This window comes from Phascolarctos cinereus, unplaced genomic scaffold (assembly GCF_003287225.1).
Source record: "Phascolarctos cinereus isolate Bilbo 61053 unplaced genomic scaffold, phaCin_HiC Scaffold_9;HRSCAF=440, whole genome shotgun sequence".
In the NCBI taxonomy this organism is placed as follows: domain Eukaryota; kingdom Metazoa; phylum Chordata; class Mammalia; order Diprotodontia; family Phascolarctidae; genus Phascolarctos; species Phascolarctos cinereus.
The window spans coordinates 27,597,309-27,616,388 of record NW_027556402.1 but is presented as its reverse complement, the minus strand read 5'-3'; the positions used below and the strand labels follow the sequence as shown (position 1 = coordinate 27,616,388).

Sequence of the window (19,080 nt, the reverse complement as noted above, 5' to 3'; positions counted from 1 at the left end):
GTGATTTGAAAATCTTTACTTATTCCTAAGATTTCTTCTGTTACCTCAGTTGATGTTAAAAAAAAAAAGACATTCAGCTTTGCCTTTATTTTTAGAGCTCCTTCATACTGGACAGTATCTATGCACAAGAGAGTGGCTGCTTGATCTGCTGCCCAGGTTAAAAGAGGAGGGTGCAGAGTGGGTGGGGCAATAGGGCCATTGTACCAGACTGAGTGATTATTGTTCTGCTTCCATTTTCAGTTAACCAACCATTCAGTCTTCAAGTGTTTAATATTGGAACAAAGCTCAAATGTTATTCTTTCTTGATTTCTTTTTTTTTTTTTTGCTAGGCAGTGGGGGTAAGTGACTTTGCCCAGTGGGAGTAAGTCACACAGCTAGTGTTATGTGTCTGAGGCTGGATTTGAACTCATGTCCTCCTGACTCCAGGGCTCATGCTCTATCTACTGTGCCACATAGCTGCCACTTTTCTTGATTTCTTTGTGATAACCTTGGGAAGTTAAAAAAAAAAAACTACCATCTCCCACTCATTTCTTAGGTACATATATTTTTTTCTGATTAAGTAGTGTAATTTGTGAATTTTAGGTTTTAAGAAATCCTATTTTACAAACATTATGTCCATAAATTACTGAACTGATCCTTTATTCTGATCATTTATTTATTTGGCATTTGAACATTAACATTGAGGCAACTAGCATCTAAGAAGATCAGTATCAGAAATAGATTTAGGTGAGTTAAACATTTGACTCAGACTACTTTACAGACCCAGTTTCTGGGAATTCAGTTTCATGCTTATTTCACGTCAAATGACATCGTAAAAGCATTTAAGAACTTGACCAACTAAAAAGCTCTAGAAGTTGGTATTTGTAGTCTCTCAGTATAAATATATCATCCATTAAAGTTGCCTGTGACTAAAGTTAAGAAAAATAAACCTTGATAGTGCTGGGGATGGAGAGAAAGTATTTTTCTTGAATGTTAAGTGGTTAAGGCTAGACTCCATTTTCTTCTCCTTTTTATTTAATAGGCAACTTTAGCTTGTGTTTCTATTATTAGCCCTTCTAAGTGGATTATCCTTATTAAATTCTCTTCAATTATCTATATATTCTTTTTGTGGAATAGCCAGCATTCCCCCTTGATATATTTGATAACTTTTATTCTATGACATCTTGACCAATTGGTTAATCTGCTCATAGAGACATTGCAAATTTTGTGACTCTCATAGGTAAGTATAGCATTATCAAACTCTGTCTAGTTGCTGTTTCTCTTACTTGGAGTTAACATGAGGTTAGTATTGTCGGTCAGTAAACATTTATTAAGTGCCTACTATTTGCCACTCACTATGCTAAGTGCTGAGGAGACAAAAGAAGGCAAAATGACAGCTACTGTTCTGAAGGAGCTGATAGTCATATGAGGGAGACAGATGACAATGTACAGACAAGATCTGTGTAGGAGAGGGAAAGTACTACAATTAAGGGGATCAGGAAAAAAGCTTCCAGTAGGTGGAATTTAGCAGGGACTTGAAGGGAGCCTGGAGGCAGGGATGAGGAGGGGGAGAGAGAGAGAGAGAGAGAGAGAGAGTGAGACAGAGAGAGAGAGAGAGAGAGAGAGAGAGAGAGAGAGAGAGAGAGAGAGAGACAGTGAGAAAGAGAGAGAGTGTTAGAGTTTGCATTCTGTGGGTGACGAACAGCCATTGAAAATGCCTAGAGTCTTGTTTGGGGAACAGCTAGGAGGCCAGTATCACTGGATTGCTGAGAATTCTGGGGAGAGGGGGAATAGTGGTAGCAGAGGGGAGTGTAAGGTGTAAGGAGATTGAAAGGTAGGGGGAGTTATGAAGGGCTTTGAATGCCAAAGATTTTATATTTGATTTTTTTTAAGGCATTTGGGATTAAGTGACTTGCCCAGGGTCACACAGCTAGTAAGTGTCGAGTGTTTGGTCTGAGGCCGGATTTGAACTCAGGTCCTCCTGACTTCAGTGCTGGTGTTCTATCCACTGCACCACCTAGCGGCCCCAAGATTTTATATTTGAACCTGGGGATGATAAAGTGCCATTGGAGTGGAGGATGTGGCGTAGTCAGATCTATACTTTAGGAAGAGCATTTTGTTATTTAATAGTATTTTATTTTTTCCAATTTCATGTAAAGACAATTTTCAACATTCACTTTTTCAAAGATTTTGAGTTTCAAATTTTTCTCCTTCTTCCCTCCCCATGACAGCAAACATCTGATATAGGTTATAAATGTGCAATCATGTTAAACGTATTTCCACATTAGTCATGTTGTGAAAGAAGAAATAGAACAAAAAAAAAATACACAAATATACCCACCCTCAAAAAAAAGTGAAGATAGCATGCTTCTATCTGCATTCAGACTCCACTAGTTCTTTCTCTGAATGTGGATAGCATTTTCCATCATGAGTCTTTTAGAATTGCCTTGGATCATTGTATTTCTGAGAAGAGCTAAGTCAATCATAGTTAATTTTCACACAGTGTTGCTGTTACTGTGGACAGTGTTCTCCTGGTTCTGCTCCCTTCGCTCAGCATCAGTTCATTCAAGGCTTTCTAGGTTTTTCTGAAATCCGTCTGCTCATCATTTCTTGTAGCACAATAGTATTCCATTACATTCATGTACCACAGCTTGTTCAGCCATTCTCCAATTTAGGAAGAGCATTCTGACAACTGAGTAGAGGCCAAACTGGAGCAAGGGAGAGAAGGGAACGAAAGAGAAGTTTTGTGAAAGTAAAACTTGACAGACCTTGGCAGTAGATTGAATGTGGGGAATAGTGGAGTGAGGAGTTGAGAATGAGACCTACTTAGGTTGTCAGTCTGAGTGATGGGAGGATAGTAGTGGGGAAAGGTTTAGGGTGAAAGATAATGAGTTCCATTTTGGACATACTGAGTTTAAAGTTTTTGCAGGATATCTAGGTCAAAATGTCCAGTAAGCAGTTGGAGATGCTAATCTGGAGGTCAGCCGAGAGATTAGAACTGGATAAGTAGGCCTGAGAATTAGTAGCACCGAGATTATAATTGCATATAATTGAATCTGTGGTAGCTAATGAGATCACCAACTGAAATAGTATGCAGGGGTGGGGAATCTACAACCTCCAGGCCACATGTGACCCTCTAGTACCAAAGTTTGAATTTGGTCAAAGGGCAAAGAATTGGAAATCGAGGGGATGCCCATCAACTTGGTTGAACAAGTTATGGTATATAAATGTGATGGAGCATTATTGTGTTGTAGATATAATGAAGGGATGATTTCAGAGAGACCTGGAAAGACATATATGCACTGATGTGAAGTGAAGTGAGCACCACCAGGAAAACATCAACAGTATTTTAATGACAGACACTTTGAAAGACTTGAGGAGCTCTGATTAGCACAGTAATCCACCACCATTCCGGAAGATTCATGATGAAACATCCTGCCCACTTCTAGACAGAGTGATAAACTCAGAGGGCAGATTGAGGGTTTTTTGTTTTTGTGGGGGTTTTTTTAATGTGTGTGTTGGGGGGGGTTGTTTTGTGTTTTTTTTTTCTTTTTCTGTCAGACATGGCTAATGTGGAAATTTAGAGGCAGCTAGGTGGCTCAGTGGGTAGAACACTGGGCCTGGTATCAGAAAGACCCAAGTTCAAATCCAGCTTCATATACAGACTAAGTATGTGACCCTGGGCAAGTCATGGAACCTCTGCTTGCCTTAATCCACGGGAGAAGCAAGTTGCAAAGCACTCTGGTATCTTTGCCAAGAAAATCCCATGGACGTTATTGTCATGCTGTGGTTCACACGGTCATGAAGAGTCAGACGCAACTGAAGGCCTGAACAGCACTGTGGAAATTTGGTTTGTTTTTCTTGCTTTCTAGCTGTGAGGAAGTTTGGAGGTGACGATAAAACAAAATGGAATAAAAAAAAGCCTCTCTGGTGACTTTGTGTTACTTTAGTACTTAAATCTGTGATCTCATGTGGATATTTTTTCCTGGTTATTCAGATCACAGCCCACTCCTGCCTTTTCATCCTCACTGACTTTTTTGTCCATATTCTTCTGTAAATCCTCTGCAGGGAGTCTTTCAGTGTGCCAAGGGTCTTCCTCAAGATTAAAATATAGAAATATATATGTGTATGTGTGTGTGTATGTATATATATATGTGTTTACATTATATATATATATACATTGATGCTTACATTACATACATACATACATACATACAACATAAATACCAGTGAAACCTAAGAAGCGTCCCTAAGGCATCCCTTGTTCTTGCCACGTGTTCAGCCCACCTTTCTAGCCATGCATCTCTGATAACATCTTTATGCTACTTTTTCTTGTGTAATTCTTTGTAAGGTATTGTAGCCCAGTGGTGTCAAACTCAAATAGAAATGTGGGCCACTAAACCATACATGAGGATCCCTGTAGGCTGCCTGTTGACTTAGAAAAGGCACACATACACACACACACACACATACATACATGTACATATGCATATATACACACATACATGAGTTTATATATTTAATTAAGGCATTAACACATTAAAATCAGATAGGATCTACATTTTAATCTGGTTTGGCTCACACTTAAGAGGGTGCTGGGCCACATATGGTGGCCACCTGCTGGTGGCATTTTTAACACCTCTTTTATAGCCTACTCATGTCTACCATGTTTCTCCATGGCTCTTTGAGTGACCCTGAACTTGAATTATTTGAGGACTCTGGTATTTCATAACTTGCAGCCATAGAGCATCACTAAAAGCATATTAATGTTAAGAAGATGGGCCTATGTTTTGGTTAGAAGCTTAGGGTGGTTTAAAAAAAATATTTGTTTTTCTGGACTGTGTAAATGTGTATGGAGGGATTAAAAAAATTGCTCAGTGTTGGAGGAATAATATAGTGGAAGGAAGGATTAATTTTTTTTAAATTAAAAATTAAAAAATTTTAAAAGTATTTGTTACTTGCAATATTTTTTTTTTATTAAAAATGAAAAACCACAGTTTCCCAGAGGCAGGCCAGGCCATTCTCCTCCTGCAAGAAAAAGGCTGCCTGTGGAGGTCCAGAGTTGGTCCTGTTGTGGTCTAGGGGTGCTGGGAACTCCAAAATTCAAGGGCAAAATGCGCAGGTCCTGCCTCAAAGAATTTGACACAAGCGTTCTTTCAGTCAGAGAGATAAGGTTTATTTTTTGCCTTACAAGGGGGTGGGACTTTTAAGAACCAGAGCTATTTGCTGCTATTACAAGCTGTCCAGAATCTTAAGGGTTCTGAGCAGTTTGATAGGTGAGACTGACCTTTTTTATAGTGTGGCCAGTAGTTTGGGGTGGCTGGGAGGTAACAGAGAAGGGATCTAGATGGGATTAAGGAGTGGTGGTCTAAGGTGGGGCCAGGAGCAGACCAGGAGGGTCAGGATGAAAGGACAGTTGAAAAGATTATTAACTGGGAAGGACTGGGTGCCCCAGACAAACGCCAAGGACCTGGGCCTGGTGGGAAAGTCCATGGCCTTTTAGGGGTTCATCATTAGTGCCCCATCAGTCCCTTTAGTGGGGAAGAGGAGGGCCTGGGCCTGATGGGTAGTGCTTCCTTGTGTTTGTTGCTTGAAGAATCACTTTTTAAAAATCTGGAATCACTGCTATGCCTGGCAGATACCCTTAACAAACAGAAACTTATTCCTCACTGAGCATTGCTGGAACCCAAGGCCCAGCTCATCAAATGAAGCACTTAAATTGACCAGGTTTCATCTTGGGAGACTTCTAATCACTCTTTGGCTTTTGCCCGCACCCAGGACTTCTCCTTTAGAACCTCAGAATGTATAGGTCATGTCTAAGTGTCTGCGTACGTCAGTGAAATCATTTTCAGTTCCCGTGTAACCAACCATTCAAATAAGGAACATAGGAGCAATTTTATTTCACTCTAAAGCAATGCAAAATTTAAGGAACGAATGAATGAGTGAGTGAATGAATGAATGAATGAATGAAAAGCGTCAATAAGCCTTTGCAGTCTGTCAAGCACCATGCTAAGTGCTGGGGATACAGATAAGAAAGGGAAACATTCCTTCCCTTGTAGCATTCACATGGCAGAGACAGTATATATCCCATTCTAGGTGGAGAAAAGAATTATGCTCTGGGTTGTTACAAGTCCCGAAAATGGTGAGTGGAACAATTCAACAATCCATTAACACATTGTTTCCAGAAGTAGAAATTTGGTTATTGTTTGTTCTTTTTTCTTGAAGAGGATCGTGATATCAGGAAGGTAATGTTGTGACTTGCAATTTAAGTGGGGAAGGGCTGTGCCAAGTCACCAGCCTCACTCTCTCCTCTGGAGTCATCTGGATCCAGGGGTAAGATACAGATCCACTAGTACAGTGGAAGGCTTTGACCTTTTAAGGCTAAAGGCTTTGGAATTCTCACTTTGACAGAGGCAACACCCACTCAGTGATTAGGGCTGTTTGAGAAGTCAAGGGACAACCCCTTTAATCTAATAGAAAAGAATCAATCTGGGAGGGGAAGGCTCTTGGAGTTTCTGGCTAGAAACAGAGACAATTACTATTTACATTCACTCTGAGCCAGGTGGGTAGAGACTGTGACCACTAAGTGGTGCTTGGGTTGAGACCTATTGTTGGCCTATCCATGAGAGCTAAAGCAAATTGGGTTTAAAGTGTAGTCTTCAAGGAAGAAATCTAGCCTGTAAACCACAAGCTATCTAGCTAGGTTTCAATCAAAATTTACAGTCCTTTGGGCTGAGCACCCACAGGGAAGAGCATGGTACACCATGTGGACAGAGGGAGAGAGGAGAGAGGGGAGGAAGGAGCTGTGTTGCCCAAATGGAACTGGCTACTTGGGTTCCCAGTGGGGCAGCTGGGAATACTCATGGGGTGTTGTTTGTCCTTCGTTCTCAAAGAGGACCATGACATTAGGAAGGAAATGCCATGTCTTGAATTAATTGTATTTAAGTGAGGCAGGGCTGTGCCTCACCAGCCTCACTCTCTTCTCCAGAGCCATCTGGGTCCAGTGGCAAGACATAGATCAGGACAACTGGAGATGGCCCCTGGTGATTTGATTATAGTTTCAGAGAAAGAGGTGGTGATAAAGGATGGCACTTTGTGCTGTAGTAGAAATGTGGTGGAGAAAAGGGCCAGGTGAAGGTGAGGTTAAACAGTCCCGGAAAGTGCAGAGCAAAATGGCGACTACTTCTTCCTAGGCCAGAGGGTATTCAAACCCTCTCCCCCACAAAAAAATTAAAGTGATGTGATTTTTAAAAATCCCAAATGAGATTTAGTTAGGAATATTTTCATCCATCAAGAAGATATCAAAATCTCAAAGGCCTCCTCAAGAGACTAAACTTCTGGTCACAACATCTATAATAAAAAGTTCTCTTTTATCTTTTACTTTTGTTGAGATTATGAACTTCACAAAATAAAAACATAAACATTTCCATATATAAAGAAGAAGAAATGAAGGTTGAATGTGAATAACTTAACTTCTACTACGTAGATTTTTTAAAAAATTTAAATTGTATTTTAAAAAATAAAGAAAAATTTATATTCATTTTGATACACTAGAAACAAAACATCCTACTTGTCTATGTTCCTTTCTGAATTTCTTTCTTCACTCTTCTGTGTTTTCAAATGTTTCATTGCTTCTCTTTTCTGCATCATCCCCCCTCTCCCCCATCCAATAAATCCCCTTCTCAACAAAGGGTCTCCTTGTAACAAATAAGCATGGTGAAGCAAAAACATTTAAACCCACACACTGGCTGTGTTTGAGAGTATGTCTCATTCTCTGCCTCTAGTCTATCACCTCTATGCCAAGAGGTGGAAAAAATGCTTCATAATTAATCTTGTGAAATCATACTTGGCCATTGTTATCAGAGTTTGAACTTCAGTCTTTCAGGGTTGTTTACCTTTGCATGACTGTAGACAATGTATAAATTGTTCTCTTCATGTTCGCTTTATTTAGCATCGCTTCATTCTAGCAGTCCTGTGTTTCTCTGAATTTGTCCCTTTCATTATTTCTCACAACAGTCACATCCCATTTCATTCATATGTCATGATTTGTTTAGAATTCACAAGTAAATCCATTTTGTCTTGGGTCTTTTCCAATTCATGCTTCCTGCACTTTGGCTTGTCTTCCGCTTTTTACTGGAACTTTGATCTTTTCCTCAGGCTCTGTGATGATGGACTTTTATTTTATCTTGCCTGAAACCAGTCCTTCTAATCCCCTCACACAACGTGCTACTTTTTCTTCCTCTGGCCATCGTCCTTATCACCTCTCACGTGAACCTTGGATTCCATTTCGGAGATGCTGGTCTATAGTAGGTCAGTTTCCAAGCGCTATCCACACCGTATCATTTCATTTTCCAGGCACCATTCACATATTTTCATTTTGTGCATCTCCTTTTCCTCCCTCCTTCCAATTTCTTTTCTTCCCACATTAAGAGTAAGCTCTTTGAGGGTAGGAACTGTCTTATTTTCTGTATGCATGTATGTATGTATGTATGTATGTATGTATTCATTTATTTTTTGTTGTTTGTTTGTTTTGGTGAGGCAGTTGGGATGAGGTAACTTGCCCAGAGTCACACAGCTAGTGAATGTTATGTCTCTGAGGCCGGATTCGAACTCAGGTCCTCCTGACTCCAGGGCCGGTGCTCTATCCACTCTATGACTGCTGCTGACATCACTGTTCTTGTTTAACCATCAAGCTCAAAGAGGACCAAAATGACATCATAGGGTGATGGCTTTTGACTCGTGAGTAAATTGGGTTTAAGTGAGGCAGAATTGCAGGAAGTTGTCAGCTTCCCTCTTCCCTCTTCCAGGGTCATTGGAGGGCAATGGCAAGACAAAAGTCAAGATGACTGGCGGTGGCTCAGGATGCAGCAGATGACGTTGGTGCCTGACTCAGCTCTAAGTGCTCTATTGTGCCTGAAACAAAATGTTCACATCCGCCTGCTCTACCAGGAAGTCTTCATGTGCTTGGGGTAGACACCCCTCCTAAATCACCAATGGGTTTGAGGCCCTTTGGTTACCCTCACCCTGGTTTAACCTGTCTGCCTAGATGGTTTACCTGGGTGTGGTCGCTGTATATACTACAGCTACATGGAGCCCCAGGTGAGACCTGGGTTGCAGATGGACACCGCTATTCTTAGGTCATACTTCTAGCATCCCTCTCCTCCCTATTAGAATGCAAACAATTCATTCTCTTAATGCCTTTTAAAAAAATTTCTCTCTTGAATTTACTTTTTATGTTTCTTTTTATCCCCACTTGTATTTTTCCAAGTTTCTATTAAGTGCTGGACTTTTAATCAGGAATGCTTAGAAGTCCTCTATTTCATTAAATAAAAAGCTCCTAGAGCTGCTAAATCTTGTATGATTCCAACTCTGATTCCTTGGTACTTGGACTATTTCTTTCTGGCTGCTTGCAGTACTTTTTCTTGTAGCTTGAAGCTCTGGAAGTTTTCATTTGGGGACTTCAGAAGATGAATTGTGGGTTTTTTCAGTATTCACTTTGTCCTTTGGTTCTAAGAGATCTGGGTAGTTTTCTTTCATGATTTCTTAAAATAAGATACCCAGGTTCTTTTTTTTTGGTCATGAATTTCAGTAGTCCAGTGATTCTTAAATTCTCTTTCCTTGCCTCTCTTTTCCAGGGCAGTTTGTGATAAGAAAGACCTTACATTTAAAAATTTTTTTTCAATCTTTGGACTTTGTTTAATATTTCTTCTTGTGTTACGGAGCCATTAACTTCTGTTTGGTCCATTCTACTTTGCAGGGAGTCCATTTGATAAAGTTTTGTACCTTTTGTCTTCCCAAGTCTTTCTTCTATAGCATTCTTTTCTGTTCCACATCTTTCATCTCACACACGTGCTCCTCCTTTATCCCAGTCTCACATAAAATGAGGCATCCCTTCGGGTCATGGCAAACAGCATGCACAAGTGATCTCGTTCCACTCTGTCTTCTTCATCAGATTGTCCCCTCTTTCATGTCCACTTTTATTTCAACATCTCCTGGTCTCCCGGCTGCTTGCTTATTGCCTACAAGCATGCCCATGTCCCATCCTCCAAAAAAACCCTCATTTAGTCCATCCCCCACCTCTTCTCCCTTATGTGTAACTGAATTCTTTGAAAGGGTTGTCTGCAATAGGTGCCTCCACTTCCTTTCTGGTTACTCTCTTCTTTACAGTCTGGCTTCCCAAATCATCCTTCAACCAGAACTGCTCTCTCCAATCTCTTAAATGTAAAGGGCTGTTCTCAATCCTCATCCTTCTTGACCTCTCCACAGCCCTTGACACTGCCAGTTCTTCCTCTTCTCTCTAGTTTTTCAGTGACTCTACTTTATCCTTGTTCTCCTGCCTATCTAACAGAGCCTCAGTTTCTTTTGTTGACATTTGTTGTCCCAGAGGTCTCCGTCCTGGGCCCTGTTCTCTTCTCTGTCTTTCGGTGATTTCACCAGTCCCCCTGGATTTAATTCAACTCTTTGCTGATGATTCTCAAATCTCCCCCTCCGTCCCTGACCACTCTGCTGACTTCCAGAATAGCATCTCCATCTGCCTGTTGAAAGGACAAGGAATAAGTATTTAGTGCCTGCTCTGTGTCAGGGACTGTGTTAAGCACTTAACAGATACTGTCTCATTCGATCCTTGTGACAACACTGTGAGGTTGGTGGTGGTGTTATTTTCATTTTACACTTGAGGAAACTAAGGAAAACAGAAAATGACTCGTCCAGGGTCACATAACAGGAAGAGTTTGAGGCAGGTTTGGAGTGCAGGTTTTCCTGAATTCAGGCTCAGCACACTACTCGCTGTGCCACTCAGATGCCATATTGGACATCTCTAACTGGATGTTCTCATAGATATCTTAAACTCAACATGTCCCAAACTGAACTTCTCAGCTTCCTCCCTCTGAATTTCTCCATTACAGTGACATGCCCCACCACCCTCCCATTCACCTACACGTACAACCTCGGTGTCATCCTAGACTCCTCATTCTCATCCCTCCGTGTTTCGTCTATTATCAAGGCTTGTGGATTTTATCTTCATAACATCTTTTGTGTTTTCCTCTCCCCCTCTTTCCTCTCACACTTTTCCTGTTGCAGGCCCATAGCACCTCATGCTTGGACTATTGCAACAGCCTGCTGGTTGATCTCTCTGACATGTCTCTCCTCACTCCAGCCCATCCTTTCTATTCAGCTGTCAGAGTAATTTTCCTGAAGCATGACCATGTTACTCTCTCTCTACTCAAAACTCAAGTGGTTACCTGTTACCTTGTGGATAAAATAGAAAATCCTCTGTTTGGCATTCAAAGCCCTTCATAATCTGTGCTCTCTGTCTTTCTGCTCTTTTTATACCTTGTGCTCCCCTCATGGCCTCTGAGCCAATAGCACTGACCTCTTTACTGTTCTTCAGAGAAGACTATTCCATCTCCAGACTCCGTTCATTTTAACACTCTTCCTCCTCCTCATTGCCTCCTGGCTTTCCTGGCCTCCTTCATGAAAGAAAATTGCTCAGATCCTTTAGAACCAGAGGGCAAAGTGGAAATAGAAGGAATCCACTGGCCATCTCCTGAGAGAAACCTCAGAATGAAAACTCCCAGGACTATCATGGCCAAAATCTTGAGTCAAAGAAAACTGGAGGCAGGCAGAAAGAAAAGATTCATGTCATGATCAAAACAATTTAACCACCACGATTTAACAGCCATAAAGAGCAGAGAGTTTAGAATGTGGTATTCTAGAAGGCAAACTTTCCCCTATAGGGGAAAAATGGAACTCAAATGAATAATATAGGACTTCCAGGCATTCCTGATGAAAAGAGCACAGATGTGAAGAGACTTTCAAGTGCAAACACAAGAGTCAAGAGAAATAGAAAAAGGCAAATGAGAATGAGCAGTTATAAAGAACTACATCAAGGTAAAGTGCTTGCATTTTATTACGAGGAGATATACATATATTCCTTCTGAACTTAATCATGATGAGCCCTCACAGAGGAAGTTTAATTAGCTAGAAGGTTAGGGAGTGGTTCTGTTATATGTATGATCTTAAAAGAAGAATGGAAAGGGAAGAGACAAGGAAGAAATAAATATTCTAGGGAAGGAAAATGAGGAAGGTGGGGGGGAAATTATTTCACATAATTGGGTTGTGCAAATAGAAGTCTGTACAAACAAGGAGAAAAGGGAGGGAAGGAGGACTGGCTGCCACTGTCATCTCAGCAAATCAAAGGGAGGGAAGAACATACACAGATACACACACACACACACACACACACACACACAGAATTGACAAAAGAGATACATTTCCCTCAACAGAAATAGAAAGGAAAAGGAAATTAGAGAGAAGGTAGATTAAGGAAGAGATTAATCCTAAGTAAAACAAATTCTAAATAAAGATGTACAAAAATATTTAGTCTGTTCTTTTCTTTTGCTGTGGCAAAGAATTGGATACTGAATAGTTCTCCATTAGGAGATGGCTGGACAAGTTATTGTGTGTGTGTGTGTGTGTATGTATACACACGTATATATATTATAACTTGTGTATATAGCATGTAAATACTATAACTTGTTCATCCATTCCCCAATTAATGGGCAACCATTCAGTATCTAATTCTTTATAAATATATAATGGATTGCTCTTGAACTGTAAGAAATGATGAAGGGAATGGTTTCAGAGAAAACTGGAAAAACTTACATGAAATGAGCAGACACAGGAAACAATTTATGAAATGACTACAATAAAGGATGTTTTTAAAAGTCTTTGTGAAATTTTAACTTAGTAAGGCTTAAAACTGCACTAAGACTTTTGGAACACTCTATATTGTAATGATAAACAACTTTGAAAGACTTAGGAATTCTATCAGTATAATGAGCAATTATAATTCAAGAAGACATATGATGAACCATGCTACTATCTACTTCTTGGTAGAAAAGTGAAAGACTCAGTGAAGAATGAGGTTTTGTGTGTGTGTGTGCGCGTGCGTGTATTTTTTAATGTGGTCTATGTGAAAATTTGTTTTGCTTGACTGTATGAGTTTGTAACGACTTTGTTTTTCTTTCTCATTTGGGAGTGGGTTGAGGGTTGGGAGGGGAGAAAGTGGGTTTTTGGTGATTAAAAATAAAATTTAATTTAAAAAAGGAATATGAGACTTGGAGTCAGGATTTGGTTGAAGTCCTTCAACATTTATTAATTTGGTGATCTTGTACAAGTTAGAAAACTCCTTTGGGATTCTTTTTTTTTTTATGATGGCTTCAATTCCATTTTTGGAGAAGGAATTCTTTTTTCTTTGTAAAATGAATGTGAGAACATTTGGAATAGCACCTTGATAGGATTGCGGTGAGGAAACCACTATAAAAACCTGAAAGAAGTGTATGGTCATGAGGTAGTGCCATTATTGGCCCTTAGAAGGGTAGCTTCAGCACTGCATGGACCACATTCATTCCTTAACACGCTAACTGCGTTGCTTGCCTTGTGATTTATAACCAGTATTGCTCAAACAGTCCCCACTAGGCACCTCTTTCTACTCCTCTGGGAAGGAGATCTCTGCTGCCTTTTACCCTAGCTGAGGAAATAACTGGGAGGAAATACTAGAAGGGTAAGGGTCAATGTTAGGAGGGGATGTTTTAAAGAATCAGAGATTTTGAGCCTTGTCCAACCAGCACCTGCTTTTAAAGGAATATTAATAGAGGTTTTGGAACTATGACCTAGCTTTAAGAGTCTACAGTATGGATTCTTCATCTAAAAGAATCTACAAAGATCTTTGTGGCGGTTAGGATTGTGGAGAATTGTCATTTCACTTGACATGTACAAGGTCATCATAAGGCTGGAGGGATTTAAAAAAAATTTATATCTAATTTAATTTTCATTTTTTATTTTTTGAAATTAAAAAAATTTTCTTTTGGGGGGGTGGAGGAATTGGTTTTTATTTTCAAAAACCAGTGAACCACATCAATGAGTGAAATACAGAACAGCCCCCTCTAAACACACTAGTATTTACTTATATGTGGTGTGGTCTACATGTGTATGCCTATAAAATAGATCGTGAGCCTTTATCTAAGGATGTGTCCTTATGCCGTGGTGTTTTCTCTTTCAGGTATTATCCAGAGAGATGAGTCGCCTATGGAGAAAGGGATGTCTGGACATCGAGGGAGGGACTTTGAGCTGTCTGATATCTTCTATTTCTCCAAGAAGGGATTTGAAGCCATCGTAGAAGATGAAGTGACCCAGAGATTCTCCTCAGAGGAGTTAGTGTCTTGGAATCTCCTCACAAGAACAAATGTTAACTTCCAGTATATCAGCCTCCGGTTAACCATGGTGTGGGTGCTGGGAGTTATCGTGCGTTACTGTTTCCTTCTTCCTCTTCGGTAAGCCACAATTGTATTACTCTGATAGCTTAGACTAGCTTATGTTTAACTGACATGTTGGTTTTTTTAATGACAAAAAACATGAAATGAGAGTGACAGAAGGGAGGTAGAAATCTAATGTTGTATCTAGTGCTAAATGTAAGTATACATATATAAAACAAAATTTATGTAGCCGTTGTATTTGTGCTTACCTGTGTAATTCACCGCAGTTTTGGTTTCTAGGCCCCAAGGAAGAAATAATAGAGATGGAACAAATTCAGAGAACAACAGAAATGAAAGGGCTAATATATGAGGATAAGTTTTAAAAACTAAAAACATTAGTCTGAAAGGTCAGAAGGTAATAAAGGTAATAACTGAATGAGGGTAAATATCTTTTCCATCAAATCCTATTCATATATCTAGTGTATATTTACTGTATCCTGGTGGTCACCTGATATTAGAATATTTTAATTCTAATAAGAGGACATAGTACATTACACAATGGGTTATAGAATTTATATAATTATTTAATAAGAGGTGGTACTGCCTTAAGAATCATTGGGTTTGTGTATATACTAAGGAAGTACTTGGAGAAAGTCTTAGATGTTAGATAAAAGGTATATAACAGCATTTGGGGAGTGTTAAACTAACTTTTTAAAAAATTAGTTAATTTTTAGTTTTCAGCATTCACTTTTGTAAGATTTTGAGTTCTAAATTCCCCGCCCCCTTCCCCGAGATGGCCTGCAATCTGATACAGCCTGTACCTTTACAATTATAGTACACATATATCCACATTAGTCATGTTGTGAAAGAAGAATCAGAACAAAGGGAAAAACCATGAGAAAGAAAAAAAAGAGAAAATAGTATGCTTCAATCTGCATTCCGACTCCACAGTGTAGAGTTGGGTGTGGATGACATTTTCAATTGTGAATCTTTTGGAATTGTCTTAGATCACTGCATTGCTGAGAAGAGCTAAGTCTGTCAAAGTTGGTCATCGCACAATGTTGCTGTTACTGGTGTTAACACTAACTCTTGAACATGAGGTGACATTATGGAGGATCTCTCTTTTATAAACCACATCTTAGTGTATTGGATAAGTCATGGTTCTCAATCGGTATTGACGTTTTTTATCATATGGTCTGTTTAAAGGCACACAAAATAAGACTTGCAGTCACGTTTTAATATGACTGAAAGGTTTCATTACTTTGCTAGCCAAATCTCCTAATGATTTTTAGTAATCTCCCTTAAGACCAGTCTTATGAAAAATATGCTTGAATGTTTCTGTGAAGAAAATACAATAAGTTTTATATGGCCTAGCTTGACTTAGTCATATTGCAAAAAAAAAAAAGTTTAGGAGAGGAATATAGGTATTGGGCACTTCTCAGAAAGCTTCATTCTTTGCTATTTGTCCATAATTGAAAGCAGGAACCAAATGGGTCTGTAGGAAAATGGGTCTGACAGTTTATAGACATGAAGGCTAATGTTTTACCACTAATCGATAACATCCTGCTTGAGGATCTTTGCAGCATGCTGTAGCTACACCTGGCCCCTGAGATTACTGTAGAAGATAAGTTTGTGGTATTTTACTATTCCAACTAGAAAATAAACATAGCATAAATATAACAAATTAGCCTTTATTTGAGAGAAGAAGAGGATGATTCTATGCAGTGTTCCACTAGAATGGAGCCACGTTTTCTCAATCTGGTAAATGTTCCTTTTGTAATCAAGTCTTCCTCCTCCTCATTCAGTTTTTTAATCTTATATAATATAGCCAGCTTTCTTGGAAAAAAGGATCAAGAAAACTTTGAGGGTGGTGGTAGTGTTTTAAAATTTTAAATTTGAGTTAAGTTACTCCTTTGTTCCTTTTTCAGTTTGTAAAACAAAGTGATTTTTCAAAATTAAAACATTTTCTTCAGAACATTTTAAAACTTAGGTCTTTGCCTCCTAAGCTGTTAATTTCACATTTTCTGTGAGTTAGATTCTTCCTTGTTAGGTTTCCTGGTTTGCAAATGAGGAGGCTGTTAAATTTGCACTGGTAAGGAAAGATAAGGCATAGATGTGATATGTTAATTACCTCTGAACCTCTGATATGCTAATACAGCATTTTGGAGTCTCTGCATGACTGTGTGACCTAGAACACGTTGCTTTTCTCATCTATAAATTGGGGGTGGGGGCAGCTAGGTGGCACAGTGCATAGAGCACTGGCCCTGGAGTCAGGAGGACCTGAGTTCAAATCTAGCCTCAGACCAACCACTTGACACTTACTAGCTGTGTGACGCTAGGCAAGTCACTTAACCCCAATTGCCTTTAAAAAAAAATAAAATGGGGGTGTATTTGTGCTACTTACCTCGTAGGCTTGCCTGGAAGAAAGTGCCTGTTAAATCTGAAAGTGCGATACACATATCAGTCAGCAAATATTTACTGGATACCTACTATGTGCTTAGGCATTGTGCTAAATGTGACAGATACCCAAAAAAAGGCAAAAGACCTGAATGAAGCTCCTCAAGGAGCTGTACCTGTCCTCAAGGAGCTCCTAATCTAATATATACAAACAAGCTATACCCTTGTTTGGGAAGACACTAGAATTAAGAGAGGTTGAGAAGGGCTTCCTGAAGAACATGGGATTTTAGTTGAGACTTGAAGGAAGCTAGGAGGCAGAGATGAGAAGGGAGGGCATAACAGGCATAGGGGGGTGGCCAGAGAAAATGCATGAAGTGAAGAGATGGTGTGTCTTGTTCATGTCACTAGATTGAATAGTATGTGAGTCTTATTATAGCTCTGAAGATACAGCCACCAACGTTTTATTCCTTTACATTATAGTTTGTTTTTATATGGAATTTTTTTTTAATCAGTTGAATTCCAGGATTATCTTTCATAACATTTTATTAAGAAAAAAAATCAAACACCACCACCTTACCCAGACATGCCAAAGTAAGTAATGCACCAGTAACCATATCCACAGCGAACTAGCCACTTTGATCCTGCAGGCGGTGCATTCATGGAGGGCACAACTAACTTCCACGTATTATCATTTTGTTTTACAGCATAACTTTGGCTTTCTTTGGCATTAGTTTGCTGGTTATAGGAACTACCTTGGTTGGGCAGCTCCCAAATAGCAGGTAAAATGTTTTGTTTTCCATTCATGCCTCAATAGTGCTTACTCTTTGTTAGATGAATCTGCATAGCTTATGTGATTATTTTTACATGCACTTAGTGACATCAACTCACTTAAATCTTCCATTCCTTTCATCTTTTTTTAATTAATTTTTTTCAATCAGTAAAAATATACCTTTTTCCCCTCTGTCTCCTTGCCTGTTCCTTGTTAGGTTTCCTGGGTATCTTTGAAAATAAGGAGGCTCAGGGCAGCGAGGTGGCACAGTGGATAGAGCACCGGCCCTGAATTCAGGAGGACCTGAGTTCAAATCCGGCCTCAGACACATAACACTTACTAGCTGCATGACCCTGGGCAAGTCACTTAACTCCATTGCCTAGCCAAAAAAAAAAAATGAGGAGGCTCTGAAGATAGAGCCACCAACCTTTTATTCCTTTACATTAGTTTGTTTTTATGTGGATTTTTTAATCAGTTGAATTCCAGGATTATCTTTTTAGCATTTCATTAAGAAAAAAAAATCAAACAAAAATACCTTACCCAGACATGCCAGAGTAAGTAATGCACCAATAACCACATTTACTTCTCAGTTGACAAAGAAGGAAAAACAATAATCAAGCAAAATTAAAAACAAACCCAACCCCTGTCTCTTCACTTTAAAAGTCTTTCCCTTTTTATAAGGGAAATAGGTAACGTGTTTCATCATTAGTCCCCTGGAACCCTGTTTAGTCAGCATATTGCTCCAGATTTCCTAGTCTTTCAGTGTTGTTTGTCTACAATATTGTTGCTATTGTATAAATTGCTGTTCTGGTTCTGCTGATTTCATTCTGCATCAGTTTGTAAAAGTCTTTCCAGCTTTCTCTGAAACCATTCCCTTGATCATTTCGTACAGTACCATAGTAGTCATCTAGTGATTGTGTGTGTGTGTGTGTGTGTGTGTGTGTGTGTGTGTATGTATACTTACACACACATACATATATGTAGTAACTTTTTCATCCAGCCACTTAGTATCTAGTTCTTTGTCGCAACAAGGGAAACAAACAAGCTATAAACGTGTTCATACTTCCTTATTTAGATTTTGTTTTGCTTAGGACGAATCCTTTCCTCAATTTACCCTCTCTCTAGTTCCCCTTTCCCACTATTTCCACATGTATGTGTTCTTCTCTCCTTTGATTTGTTCAGGTAAGAGTGGGGTTCCAGTGTCCCACTCCCAGCCACCCCTTCCTCCTTGTTGGTATGGCCTTCTACAGTATTTGCATACTCCAGTTATATAAAATAATTTCTTGCAGACTTCTTCTTGTTTTCTTCCCTAAGACTATTCATCCTCTTCCCTTCCCTTTCCACTGTTTTCAGATCATCAAGATGTAACAGAACCACTCTCAGGTCTTTTATCTAATTAGCCTCCCTCTATGACATCTGATCGTGATGAGGTTCAGAAGGGATATATGTATCATCTTCCCATATTAGAATATAAGCAATTCCTCCTTATTTGTGATTATTCATTCTTGTTTACCTTTTTCTGTTCTCTTGACTCTTGTAATTGCATTTAAAATTCTCTATATATCTCTGATCTTTTCATCAGGAATGCTTGGAAGTTCCCTATTTCATTTACGTTCCATTTTTCCATTTTCCAAATCCCCCTCTAGGATTATACTCACTTTTGCTGGGTAAGTCAATTCT

The 19,080-nt window shown here is 39.3% G+C and overlaps 1 protein-coding gene across 1 annotated transcript in view; it reads left to right on the top strand.

Moving 5' to 3' along the window:
- The window catches only part of GPAT3 (glycerol-3-phosphate acyltransferase 3), a 64,749-nt gene that overhangs the window by 25,145 nt on the left and 20,524 nt on the right, over window positions 1–19,080 (top strand). Inside the window, 2 exon segments of the mRNA XM_020988348.2 lie at window positions 14,042–14,312; window positions 17,336–17,410. Of these exon segments, the coding sequence (XP_020844007.2) occupies window positions 14,042–14,312; window positions 17,336–17,410 (346 nt within the window).